Source organism: Dioszegia hungarica, assembly GCF_025882075.1.
Source record: "Dioszegia hungarica strain PDD-24b-2 chromosome Unknown MKK02contig_7, whole genome shotgun sequence".
Classification (NCBI taxonomy): Eukaryota; Fungi; Basidiomycota; class Tremellomycetes; order Tremellales; family Bulleribasidiaceae; genus Dioszegia; species Dioszegia hungarica.
Window position 1 is genome coordinate 331,145 of NW_026515769.1, and position 13,113 is coordinate 344,257.

Below are 13,113 nucleotides of genomic sequence, written 5' to 3' on the forward strand. Positions count from 1 at the left end.
AAAAATCGGTGAGGAATGAGCGCTCGTCAGTAATGACTGTTCCCACATCAGGCGCCTTGGGCTAGTACAACACAGCTGCATATTCACAGGATCTCCCGCTCTCCAACCAAGACTCGGTCTCGCGCCTTCTGTATCTTCCCGCCCACAGGCAATCTCTCAATCTATACCCTGACCCAAACCCCTACGTCCTTTGCCCCTCGCCCCTCACCCCTCGCCTACTGAGCGTACATCCTGGTCCATTCCCTCGCTTGCTCAATCGCCGCCTTCTCATTCTCCTTCCAGTGCTGCGCGACGTCGTTGGCAAGCGGGTCGTCGGGGTTAGGAGCGCCCAGTAGGGCTTGGATGGAGAGGCTGGAAGAGTCAGCTATGTTCCTCGGTTCCGCACAGCTGGATAAAAAGAGGGTAGCTTACAGGACGGTACGGATCTGAAGCGCCGGGGACCACTTGTCTTTGAGGATATCGAGACAGATACGGCCTAGCTTATCTTATATATCAGCTTTGGCCAACGGGGAACGCGGCAGTAAGCTGACCGATGTTGGGGTGACTGCTGTGTCAGCTAAACCCTCGACATGCATGTGGACTAAGAAGCTCACTAGATCTTTGTTAGGAACCGGACTTTTGGCGGGTTCATAGGATATTCTTCAGGCAAAAAGAGCTCCAGCTTGAAGATACCACCTAGAGATATCAGCTATACCCCAGGTACAGAAAGTTCGGGAATTCGGCAGCTGCCACACACCCTCATATGGCGATTGTCCAGGTCCCGAGACGGAAACGTCGAAATGCCTCAAGTTGTCATCCTTTGGTGCGGCCGAGATTCCGGGTGGGGAGTCGGACATGAGCCGTTCGGTCTCCTTGAAACGGTCAACTCCTCCCCGGTGATGGAATATATTTAGCTGATAGGCATGCGACATACCTTGAGAATACGCTTGGGAAGGGCGGACATGATGGAGTCGACGTTCAAGCGTTGGTAGGGAAGGCCTAGGTTTCTAGGTAGATGCGATTGAATCTCGCTGGATCGGAGCTACAGCGGAGTGTTCAGCCTATGGTAGCTGTGCTGACGAGCGTGCTTCAATGCGTTGTATGAGCTGTATAAGAATGAGGATGAATGAGGTGGATGTGGAGGAGCGAGCGCTCGCCCAGGCCATAGAACGGCGGGACCAAATTTGGGTGGCGTCATTCTGTTAAACCTATAACGGCATGAGATGAGTTTAGCAGTCCCGCGCTAATTGTTAACCGGGTTTGCCCCACATTCCTCGCCCAAAGCTGCTGGGTTGGATGAACTTGCTCTTTACCTACATATAACCATTTACTAAAGAGGCAAGACGTAGAAGAAGCAGCTCGATCGCCATGACGGCCGCGATCAGACTGTATGAACAGCTCCTACTCCGAAACCTCTCGGCCGTTCAGTCGATCGAGAGCGGGATCCGGAACGTCACTTGGCTCCTCCCCGGTCGATTCGAAGATTCCGAGGTAGCTTCAGAAGGATGACCGTTACCCCCTTCTTCTACCATATTACTGCTGACAAGTAGTGACAACCCTCTTGAGCGTCGTATCAGGGTATCACGACACACTCATCACTAAACGTCTCGACCCTTCCCTCTCGCTCCCCCCGCATCCCTTCCTTCGGTCCCGCCGCAAGTCGGCCTACCCCGACCATCCCGAGATCCCACCGCGCACCCAGCCAGTCCTCCCGCCCACGAGCGACCATAATCGGTATACCCGATACTGGACCGCCCGATCCGGCGTGTACAGAAAGGCCGCGAGGGTACTGACGACGCTGGGGTATGTGCAGCTGTTGCTGGAGATGTTGGCGAAGAGGAGAGGGGAGAGGGTGAGGTGGAGACTGGTCTTGGTAATTGAGAGCATCAAGTAAGTCAGCTCTCTCAGCTTGGGCATAGCCAGACTCGACCATCAGCTGAACTTCCAGAACCCTCCTCCGGTTGGTGATCCTCCGATTGACGGGCCGACCGGTCCTCTCCCACCCTACCCCGCACAGGGACCTCGACATCTCCACTTTACCTACCGAGATCCTCGATCCTCCAAGCCTCGACCCCTCCGACCCCGCCTCCGAACATACTCCACTCGGAACATCACAAGCGATCCTCCCGCTGCTTCCGCCCGGACCAGCCCTCCGGACACACCTCTACCCGCTCGCTTCTTCTCTACCAGAAGAATACCTCCCTCATCCACTGACCGTCCTTCCTGAGATCGAAACTGCCGGAGGCTATATATCAGAGGTACTCAGTAGCTCAGCGACGCTCGTACAGGTTCTTCTCCTCCTTCGAGCTGCAGTAAGTCTTCTCGGCTCCCTCGTCCCGCTGTAGCTGTAGCTGATCCGCAGCATCAACCCAACTCAGCGTCCTACCGCCCCCTCTCGCTCCCCACCCTCTCGCGCTCCCTCCCACCCTTCCTCATTCCCCTCCTCATGCGCCTCCTCGCTCGGCATCTACGCGAAGCATCGACATCACCTCTCCAGGCGCAACATCACGCGAGCCAGGACAAGCGCTTGCTCGTCCATGCGTTCCTCACTGGTCCTATGTGGATCGGGTACACGCGGCCCAAGATACAAGGATGGGTCGAGTGGTTTGGCCGATGGCCGCTCATTGGGATGGTCGCGGGCTTGGGAGAGGGGTATTTGCCGCTGGTGGATGATTACGTGTACTGTGAGCGCATGATCGAGAACCGCGGGGAGAGAGAAGCTGATCAGTCAGATACATCATCTTGATGTGACGCGCTCAGACATGAATGTTCGACTACGGGTCCAAGCAATAGACAGCCCAGGCGTGAGACACCGTGGCGGACCCGGCCGAGATCTGAGACGAGGTGCGCATGATCTGGAATGCATAAGTTTACATCTCCTCTTCTGCGCCGCTCATTATTAATCTACTCCTGCCCTGCTGCTGCTGCTTCTACCTTTCGCGCCAACTTCTCTGCCCTATCGTTACTTCTTCTTCTTGAGCAGACCATTCTGCAACCACCTGCCTGATCAGCTACTATCCCCTCCTGATTATCCTATTCCATACGGGACTATAGCAGCAGTGTCCGTATCAGCTCACTTTGGTATCTTCTTCTCCTTTGGCTGATCCCCCTTTTCTCCCGGCTTCGTTCCAGCCGCTGCCTCAGGCTTCTTCTGCTCGGCGAGGTGCGCCCCTGGAGTGGGTAATGGTTCCGCCTTTTGTCGAAGTTCAGGCAAAAGCGGCGCGGGATATCCAGTCACTAGCGATCAGTCGTGTTCTCACTTTATCCGCTCCAGCTGATCTGTACCAATCACTCACCGTTCATATCATCATCCGCCCATCTAATCATCACCACACTCTGCGGCACAAGTCCCAGCTCCCCTAATGTCTCTTTCCCGCCCGTACCGCCCATCAAGCCCGGCATTGGCGCTCCCCGGACCGGACCATAGTTTGCCGACGTGACGACGGCGGACGAGGTGGGAAGGGGACGTTTGTGGGGATTGGTGCTGGTGTGATTGGGCTTGGGCTTTTGGCCGGGGAGTGGCGGAGGGGGGTGTTCGGGGTAGGTGAAGCGGGGTGGTTGCCCTAAGGTGGTCAGCTTAGCCTAGCGTCTAGCGCACAAGTCGGGCGTGATAGCCAGCTGAGGATGAGGAGAAGGAGAAGCAGGGAGACGATAGGTGGAAGGTGGCAGGTGGACATGGACGTACATAGTGTGAAGGGCTTGGAGGAGGCTGAGGAGTCGAGGCAGGTCCGGACGAAAGCGTAGACTGGTTGGATGCTGGGGATATCAGCTGTCAGCCCTGCAATAGCCGCGGTATATAGCTGGAATATGTCCTGGGAAGAGACATACGGGCTGGAAGAAGGAAAGACGCTCTGGACCTGCGTCCCATCTGAGAATTTAATACGTATTGTCGTCTGCTCGATCAGCTCCATTCTCACGATATTTATATCACTCTGGTAGCGCCTTGCTCCTCCTGACCTGAGCCCTCCACCCAAGTGACAACTCCGTCGTCTCCAGCCTTCTGGCGGTGACCTGCCCAAGAGAATAGCCTCTCAAGAGTGAAACGACAATTCACCTCGGGCCATTTATCAGCCTTCCTCCTCTCCCTCCCCGCCATCTCCTCATCCCGATGCTTGCTTGTCAATAACGGCGCCTCATTCAGCCGCTTGGAGCGCGAGACGACACTGGCGTGGTGTGCCTGCGCGTCTGAAAGGGTCGGAGTGAAGAAGGCGTCATCAAGGTCCGCTGTAAGGATCAGCTTGGACCGCAGAGGCGTGGCCAACAGCTGAGTTGTACAAGGTCCAGAGGGTAGAAGAGGCTGGGTTTGTCCTGATGATAATGAACAGAAAAGAAAGCGGATGTGTTCTGTAAGATCGACACGTACATGGTGTAGAAGCAGAAGAGGTAGCTTCTGCAGGGTTGAAGACCCGTACGACAGGAGCTGACGAGCTCATGGCCGAACTCGGGCCAGCTCCCGCTGTCGCTGTAGGCTCAGTCGCCGCTGAAGAAGCAGCACTAGCTGTCAGAGATGAAGAGACAGCATCCTCCGCCTTGACATCTCCCGAAGTGGATGCCGCTTCTGTGACGACGATGTCGGGCGGCGAGGTGGTCTGCTCTCCGGGCTGATCAGACTTGGCTTCCGGCTGGGTGTCGGGCTCAGTCATCGTCGTGTCCTCCTCGACCGATTGAGCCGCCTTTCGCGCTTCGCCAGCGTCTTGATGTGTGGGCTCCATGTTGGCTGCAATATGTTCTGATAGCAGGGGATATGGTAAGATGACAAAGGAAGATGCAGGAAGCAGAGGGTGCTTTGACCGCACACAGCAACGCGCCAGCACCCGCCTCCACCAGGCACCTCCACCTCGTACAGTGGTTCCGGGGGAAGTCACCACCGGACTTCCCTCAGGCCTCGGGAGAGGAGATCGCTGATAATCACAAATTCTGTCGGTCCCCAACAACTCCAAAGGTCCGTCAGCCTACATGATAGCTAAGCTGGAGAGGACGGCATAGTATCAATTCCCGGTGCATGTAACGTATTAATCTCCGGCAAAGCTATTACACAAGCCCACCGCCTCTGGCTGCCTGCCTATCTACCAGCCCCGCATACTGTATGATGAAGAAACGAAACCTCTACCTATCTTATCTTATACCCTACCGATCCGATCTATATACATCTATACCTTTCCACTCCTATCGCTCCTCACCTCCCGAGCTCAAGCCTGAAGGTTGGGCTGATACCTCCTATTTCCATCAGCTCTATCCCCGTTGCCCAAAAGCAAGAAAACCGAAGAACTCACGGCTCATCCCCAAACACCGTCGTCGGGTCCAAATCACCATGGATGATATCGTAAAACAACTCCAAGGAACTCTGTCTCGCCCAGTTCCAGCTGGAATCGAAGGACCGAGCCTTGAGTGCCGAGAAGACGGGCTGGATACCGTCAATGTACGCATCGCCATGTTCGGCCTTGATGAGGTCGAGCTTGGCCTGGAGGCCAGCGGCGGATTCCTGTTTGTTGTCAGCTTGCGTACGTCGATCCTGATGGATATATCAACTCACCCTCTCGATATCCGCCTTCTTCTCGCCATCCCTCACATCCTGACCCAAGTATCGATACTTCAACTCAATCTCCCTCCGCATCTGCATTTCCTGCTTGGCCACAAACGCATCAAACTCTTCCGAGTTCATGACCGCCCCGCCGGCGCCGCCTCCGCCCCCACCCCCGCCTGAACCGGCGGTACTGAGCGAGAAGCCCGAGTAGGCCGCATAGCTGTTTGCAAGGGCATCGAGGAAGGCCTTGGCCTCGCCGTCCGATCCCATCCGCTTGGCCGGTTCCGAGAGAATACCAAAGAAGAGCGCCGAGTCTGTTCGCATTGGTCCGAGACCCCACTGCTTGTTGAGGTGACCACGGGCGGCGGTAAGGTTGAACCCTCCGGGGAATTTGGAGGCGACCATTCGGTTCGTCAACGCCATGGCGTGCTTGCCGAGCGCGGCGTATCCGACGTTCATGGCCGCTCCGAGCTCGTCAAGGGGGAGATCCTCGGCCTTGTCGGGCGCCGAGGAGAATTCCACCTGGAGATCACCGAGGATTTCGTTTTGGAGGGTGGATTTGCCGCCGGAAAGCTCCTTGAGGGATTTGGAGAGGGGGATCTCGGACGCTTGCTTCTTGAGCTTTTGGGCGACGATGATACGGACCGTGTCGACCGCCTTGGGTGGAACGTCTTCGACCGCAGCAGCACCGCCAGCGGGTGGGAGTGCGGCAACCGCAACAGGCACAGGGGCGGCGGCGGCGGCGGCGGCGGCGGGAGCAGCAGTAGTAGCAGCCGCGACCGGCGCGGCAGCCTCCTCCGCCTCGTCCTCGAACGCATAGTACACCTCCTTCTGGTTCTTGGCCGCGCAGAGGATTTGACGCTTGAGCGAGATCGCACCGTCCTGGACCTCGTACTTGGCCTTGAGTGTCCGCTGAGCCATACCGGCGAGCACAGGGCTCGGGCCGACCTCGACGAAGCGCTCAAACTTGGCCTGCGAGAAGAGCACGTCCTGGGTCTCGATCCACCGCACGGGCGAGGCGAATCTAATCATCAGCGCAATCCAACCCAAGAGACGACAGACTTACTGGTACGCCAAACACTCAGTCAGAATGTTGTACGCCAACCTCTGCCTCTTCTCTGCCGACTCCCACCCGTCCTTCTCCCACGCCTTGAGAATCGCCTCCATCCTGGGCGAAGACGTCTCGTCAAAGATCTTTTGGACGTACGACCGGCTGACCTCGAATGGCTCGGCGATCAAGTTGGGGATATACTTGCCGACCAAGCGATCCGGGTTGAGCTGGAGCGGGTCGATCTTTTTGATGAGGTAGTTGCGGAACGACAAGACCCCTGGCCAGAGGTATCGCGAGTGGAAGGGTACGTCGATTCCGGGCAAGGGAATGGTCGAGAATCCTCTCTCGAGAACGACCGATCCCTGCTCCTTCTCCTTTTCACGCGCCATATCGTAGCACCCATCGATAATCTCCGCCAACTTCTCCTTGAGCTCTTCCACCGACATCATCGCCGACAGCTTCTCCAGATCAATCTTTTGGATCTTGAGCATGTTGAGAACATTCGTCAATGTTGCCAGAGCAATGAGCTCTCCGGCGCAGACGTACTGCTGGTTGGCAACGTTGAGGTTGACAATCTGGAGCAGGATGGATTTCTGCTTGGAGATCGTGTCGACAATCTCTCGCAGTGCCTGCTCCGAGAAGGTCTTGCCGACCCGGGAGGGGTTGGCAGCCATCATGGCGTAGTTGGATTTACCGGTCGCGTCCCGCTTGACCGCCCGCTGCATGGTGATACCACGGAAGAAGACGACGTCCGCGAGGGACGATATGGGGAGGACGTCCGCAATGGCCGCAAGGGCAGAGTACTCTCCGAGCGAGTGGCCAGCAAAGGCCGCATTGGCGTCGATGAGACCCTTGGCCTTCATGTCGTCAAAGGCCGCCTTCTCCGTAACGACGAGGGCGATCTGGGTGTACTGGGTCGCGAAGAGCAGACCTTGGGGGTGGGAGAAGGTGTAGCTGGTAGTGTAGAGGTCGATATCGCTGAATAGACGCTGGGTCTTGAGTTCTCCCTTGTCGTCCATGGTGTCGTACGTGAGGTCCATGTACCGCTGACGAATGGCCTGACCCTTGATCCCACCAAAGTGGATGGTGAGCTCCTTGGGGTTGTTCTTGACGATATCGACGATCGAGAAACCGTAGACCGTGGTAAGATGGGCATCCGCTGCGTCCCATACCGCCCGAGCAACCGCGGAAGACGCGTACAGCTCCATTCCCATCCCGACCTCCTGCGATCCCTGACCAGTAAAGACGTAGGCAAGGGGAGGCTGGAGAACCTCCGCCGTCCCGTCAATCACCTTGGTCCCCGTCTGATTGAACGCCTCCACCTTGACCACCTTCTTGCCTTCCCGCATAGCAATGTGGGTAAGCTTGACATTGATATCGTCGCCGGGGAGGACCATGCCGACAAAGCTGACATTGTACGCCGTGACCCGTTCCGGCCGGTTATCGGCAACGGACGATTCGAGATACTTGCGTACCGCGGCTGAGTTCCACATCCCGTGCGTAATGGTACCCGGGAGGGAGGCGAGGTCCGAGAAGTAGGGGTTGATGTGGATGGGGTTGAAATCGCCCGAAATCTTGGAGTAGGGTTCGTTGGTGAGGGGAGTACGGTAGTTGGCCGATCCGTCCGTAAGCGAATATCCGCCGGTTTCGAGGGGGATGGGAAGACCGGTAGCCTTGCCGTGGCGCTTGAGGTACTCGACGACGGGGTTACCGTACGAGTTGTGCGCCTCGTAGTCGACGGTAGCGACCTGCACCAGCTGCTTGGTCGAGGACCGCACGAACGCCGCACCCGTGACCTTGACCGAGCTGAAGGTGGTCTTGTCGCGGTACCGAAGTTCCGAGCGGGTCTTGAACGTGAGGGTGGACCCAACGTCCAGAGGCACCGAGTCGTCGTCCCACTCCAGCCAGGACTTGGACTGGAGGATACCGACCGAGGTAGGGCGAGTCATCTCGACTACATAGTCTGGCTCGTCGATGGTTTCAAAGGTGTTTTCAAAGTCCTTGAACCGACCGCGGTAGAAGAAGGCCGACGAGACCTCGATAACGGGCTCGCCCTGGCGCAGGACGTATCCCTTGACCTTGACGGTCTTACCATTATCGCCATTGATGACGGAAACGACGCGAGCTTCAGCCGAGCACGAGTCGCCCGCGCGGAGAGGGGCGACACCGTCCATCATCTTGAACCCGTTCGACAGGTGGACGAGGTTGAGAATGTCCGCGTCGATAGCCGAAGGGAAGATCGCCTTCATAATGGACTGAGAATCAGCTCTATCCAAGAAGCTTACTCACCTGCCATCCAAGAACAATCGCAAAGTCCATCGGCGCCATGATCTTCTCGCTCCTGACCGCCTTGAAGCTCTCTCCCTGGTTCCCCACAACATCGCAGAAGCGCTGAACCGCCTTGGCGTCAATGGCCGTCGCCTCATTGGTGAAGGTCGTGTCCAGAGCAAGCTCAGGAAGCTTCTGGTCATCCCCGAACCAGAGACGCCAGTAGAACTCCTTGATCTTCTTGTTGCGCCCGTCCGTAATTTCGTGGATGGGTGCAAAGCCCATTTCAGGCTTGTACGCGAACGAAAAGTGGAGGGGCACCGAGACGTCACGGCGTTCCTCGTAGAGTACGAGGTCGAGCTGGTTGTTGGCGAACGAAAGCTCGACGGCCTTGAAGTCGGCGGGGTGGGGCCCGAAAGACCGGGCGGCGCCGTAGAGGGTGACCGACTTGTCCCGGGTGATTTTGATGGTCTGACCAGCGCGGGGAGCAAATATCCGGCGGAAGGGGTTGGAGATGTACCCTTGACCGTGAACAATGTTGACCGAGGTCAAAGCGGCGCGAAGCCAGCTGACGTCCGGGCCGGCAATGTACTCGAGCCAGTCCTCGGTCGGCATGGGCGTCGTGACCTTGATGGTCCGCACATCACCATCCACCTCTTCCTGCATATCCGCCCGCTTCGATCCCGGCCTGGCACCGATAAAGTCGATCCGAGGCACCTTGCTCTCGTCCCCGCCATAGTACCGCTCCAGGATCCGCTTCGCGAGCAGACCCTCGACGTTGCCGAGGATATCCTTGATAGGCTCGTCCGCGACGGTCGAGTGCTTGACCGCCATCGGTCCTTGCAGGATACAGACCCGCTGGGGATCTTGGTCGAATACCGCGTCCATGTCCTCGGCGGCCCAGAGCGAGTCCTTCTTGAACCAGACCTCGAACGTGTTGTCGAGGATAGGAATGAAGGGGACGGGCTTCTGGCCGGGACGTTGGCAGATGACGAGGAAGTACGCCTTGTCTTCCGAAGCGACGAGGCGGGTCTTGGCCGCGGGGTAAGCGGCAAAGAAAGCATCGATCGCCTCCTCTGGCTTGTCCAGCGACGAGAAGGACTGGATCAAAGACTGCTTGGTCTTGTTACCGTCGATCCCGGCGAACCGTTCCTCGACGCGCCGAAGCCAGTCGCCGACGAGGTTCCGGAGGGAAATGTCGACCCACCGTGACTGCTTGGAGACGTACATGAGGCGGATCATGCGCCGCGTGATCTCCTCGTACGTCATGGTACCGAGGTCCGAGACGACCGTCCCGTCCGCCTTTTCTCCAAACCAAGGCTTGTTGAAGTCCTTGTTGAGACGGCCGATGACATAGTCCTTCTTGGCCTCGAGCCAAGCACCGCGCTTGTCCCTAGGCTGGGAGAAGACGGTATCGTCAAACTCCTTCCAGAGCTTGACACCACGAGTGGCAATCTTGTGGATGGGCTCGCCGAGTTCCGACCGGACCGTAAGAATACCGCCGGTTGGCTTATCGTACGTCCCCTCCCAGGAAGCATCGTCAACGCCCGGCGCGTCGACAATGAGCTGCTTGACCGAAGGAGAGGTGTCGGCCTCCTTGGCAACCATCACCCTGGAGGCAAAGAGGACACCATCGAACGGCATAGGCTGGAGGCCAAAGAGCTTGACCGACCAGTCACCCGAGATGTACGGCCAGGTGTCTTCGGCACCGCCGAAACCGGATCCGGCAACGAGAGAGATGTTGCGGTTCTGGCGGATCGACGAGTAGGTGGCGATGATGGGCTGGTGGAAGTCCTCAGCCGAGTGGTGTCCGCCCGCCCGTCCACCGGTCCATTGGAGGATGATGGGGTAGTCGGGGTTGGCAGCGGCAATGTTGATGACCTGGCGAATACCCTCGACGGATCCGGGCTTGAACGAGACGTGCTTGATCCCGGCGTCCTTGAGCGCCGTGATGATCTCCGTAGCCTTCTCGGACGAAGGGATACCGGCGGCAACGCAGAAGCCCTCGATGGGGAGGCCTTCCTTGCGCATCTCTTGCCACAGCGGGAGCTGGAAGCTGAACTGACGCTGGTTGATGTAGAGCGCGTTCAGGGTGATTCCGACACCGGGCTGGACGAGGCGCTGGATCTCGGCGACCTTGTTGCGAAGTGCGGCAGCGTTGTAGTGACCACCACCGGCGAGCTCGATGTGGTACCCGGCGTTCAGAGTGGCCGAAACGAGAGACGAGCCGACCGTGCAGGGCGTCATACCCGCCACCATGATTGGCGGCTTTCCGAGCATGCGCGAGAAGGTGGTGTCAATGTGGATCTTGCCATCCCTGCTGTCAGCTAATTCGTAGGAGTTACTTACAATGTCTTGACAAGCTTAGGCTTCCAGTCCTGCGCCCAAGTGGACTCGGTTCTAACTCTGCTCGAGTCGTAAAACTCGGCAGCCGCCTTGCCCTTCTCGCCAACAACGACGATGCGCACACCTCGCCCCTCAAGAGCACGGCCCGTGAGGAAGCCGATACCGCTGTTGCCTCCCGGTCCAAAGTCTACGGCGTGGGTAGCGGTAGCGGGGAAGTTGCAGCACTTGACCCAGTGGATAGGAAGGGTGAAGATCTGGTCGCAGAGCGACGCAGTGAGGGAGGAGGCAAGCTTGCGCAGGTCGACACCTGATCGTCAGCTCAAATCTCACTAGAATCAAGGGGACCTACCATCCTCGGTGTGGAAAATGGGCATAGTCAAGTCCGAGGTGGAGAAGACCTCGCCACCGATGTCCTCCTCCATAAGTTTTTGGGTCGCACCGGTGAGGTAGGCGCTGTGGTATGGCACGTTGATGGGGAGGAAGCGCATCGTAAAGACGGCTTTGCGCTTGGAGAAGGGGACCCGCCCCTGGTCCAGGCCCGCCGGAGCCATAACCTTGCGCAAAGCGGTAGCGAGACCGTACAGAGCCTTGGCGGGACCAGTGACGACGTGCATGGTCGAAGCGTTGTAAAGCGAGATGCCGACCTGGGAGTTGGACGGGAGGTGGCTGTTGACGCTTTTGATGTGCTTCTCCAGCGCACCGAGGCTCAGACCGCTGACCGAAAGCATGGGAGTGGGGACGCCCTCGTTGTTCTCGACCGAGTCGGCGATGATCTGGGGCTCGATCGAAAGAAGGGGGAACGCCTCTTGTCCGCGAAGACCGACGTAGAAGAGGAGCTTGACAGCCTTGAGGATGCTGGCCTCGAGCGACTCCCAGCTGTCCGAGGATGCGACGGCGACCGCGGAGATGACTCCTTGGGAGTGACCGGTAGCGCCGTGGAAGAGGTCCCGCATTTGACCGGGGGTGAGGTCGGTGATGCGGCAGCTGACGACGTACTGGGCGAGCTGGGCCACGCCGATGAGGGGCATGGAGAGGGGGATACTGGCGAGGTAGTCGACGTCCGGACGGGGTACCGAGCCATCGAGCCAGGACATGAGGTCCAGGCCTTGCGAGTAGTAGGTGTAGCCGTTGGCTTCGGCTTGGTCGCGGAGGGGGATGAGGGTAGAGGTGATTTTCGCGAGGAGGGGTGCGACGAAGGGAGTGTAGGTGGAGTAGAGGGATTGGATCTCGTTGAAGTAATACTGGGGATCAGCTGAGCTCAAGGGGAAAAAGGTCCAAGCTCACCTCGTTACTGCCCTGTCCACCGAACAACGCGTACATCTCCGACTCGCCCTTCTTGGCAGACTCGATCAACGCCGACGTGTGCGCCAGCTTGACCTTGCTTCCGAGCACCTCCCGCCCGACAGCAAACGCCTTGAAGTAGGCAGTGAGGACCTCCGCACGGGTCTCTGGGTCGAATGACTGGACCAGCGAGTGGATGTTGACGACCGAAAGGAAGAGCTCATTGAACCGGTCGTACGCCGCAAGAAGCACGTCCGAGTTCTCCTGGTCGACTCGGTCGGCCACGAAGGAGAGGAAGCGCGAAAGGAGCTTGATCTGGGGCTCGCTGGACGCCGGGCCCAGACTAGCTCCTTCGTCAACCTCCTCAACCGGCTCCTCGTCCATCCCGACGCGCGAGTCGTGGAACTCTTGCGCGAGCGTCTCGGAGGCGATCCATGCTGAGAGTGGAGAGGCGGGGACTGGGATAGAGACGCGAGCGGAGGAGGAGTGGAGGATGAGGGGGCGGGTTGGGGACGCCATGATGGCGGACTGCCCAGGTAGTGTAGGTAGGTTTTTCGAGCGCTGCTTTCCTAGACGCTGAGCAGAGTGGTCGTAGCTGCGGGAAGGACGGTCTTAGGGAGTGCTATATATGGTGTAGAGAGGAGGATGACAGTAGTGGAGGTGA

General features: G+C 58.2%; 4 protein-coding genes across 4 annotated transcripts; 1 reads left to right on the plus strand and 3 right to left on the minus strand.

Moving 5' to 3' along the window:
- Nucleotides 1-215: 215 nt before the first annotated feature.
- On the minus strand, nt 216-943 carry MKK02DRAFT_24304 (ubiquitin-conjugating enzyme/RWD-like protein; the record flags this gene model as incomplete). The annotated part of the gene is made up of 6 exons (XM_053086873.1): nt 216-351; nt 412-484; nt 531-544; nt 594-675; nt 737-851; nt 914-943. 6 exons carry the CDS (start codon nt 941-943, stop codon nt 216-218), a joined length of 450 nt encoding a protein of 149 aa, XP_052947088.1.
- Nucleotides 944-1,347: 404 nt separating this feature from the next.
- On the plus strand, nt 1,348-2,725 carry MKK02DRAFT_43235 (peroxisome membrane protein; the record flags this gene model as incomplete). Its single annotated transcript, XM_053092334.1, has 5 exons — nt 1,348-1,450; nt 1,530-1,869; nt 1,928-2,291; nt 2,342-2,663; nt 2,712-2,725. 5 exons carry the CDS (start codon nt 1,348-1,350, stop codon nt 2,723-2,725), a joined length of 1,143 nt encoding a protein of 380 aa, XP_052947089.1.
- A 216-nt stretch (nt 2,726-2,941) lies between these two features.
- Nucleotides 2,942-4,691, minus strand: MKK02DRAFT_43236 (uncharacterized protein; the record flags this gene model as incomplete). The annotated part of the gene is made up of 7 exons (XM_053092335.1): nt 2,942-2,978; nt 3,057-3,216; nt 3,276-3,542; nt 3,665-3,735; nt 3,808-3,872; nt 4,034-4,203; nt 4,343-4,691. 7 exons carry the CDS (start codon nt 4,689-4,691, stop codon nt 2,942-2,944), a joined length of 1,119 nt encoding a protein of 372 aa, XP_052947090.1.
- Nucleotides 4,692-5,168: 477 nt separating this feature from the next.
- MKK02DRAFT_43237 (putative fatty-acid synthase complex protein) lies at nt 5,169-12,968 on the minus strand (the record flags this gene model as incomplete). The annotated part of the gene is made up of 8 exons (XM_053092336.1): nt 5,169-5,196; nt 5,253-5,461; nt 5,513-6,527; nt 6,570-8,809; nt 8,844-11,139; nt 11,172-11,475; nt 11,518-12,409; nt 12,453-12,968. The coding sequence occupies 8 exons, from the start codon at nt 12,966-12,968 to the stop codon at nt 5,169-5,171; spliced, it is 7,500 nt and encodes a 2,499-aa protein (XP_052947091.1).
- Nucleotides 12,969-13,113: the final 145 nt, after the last annotated feature.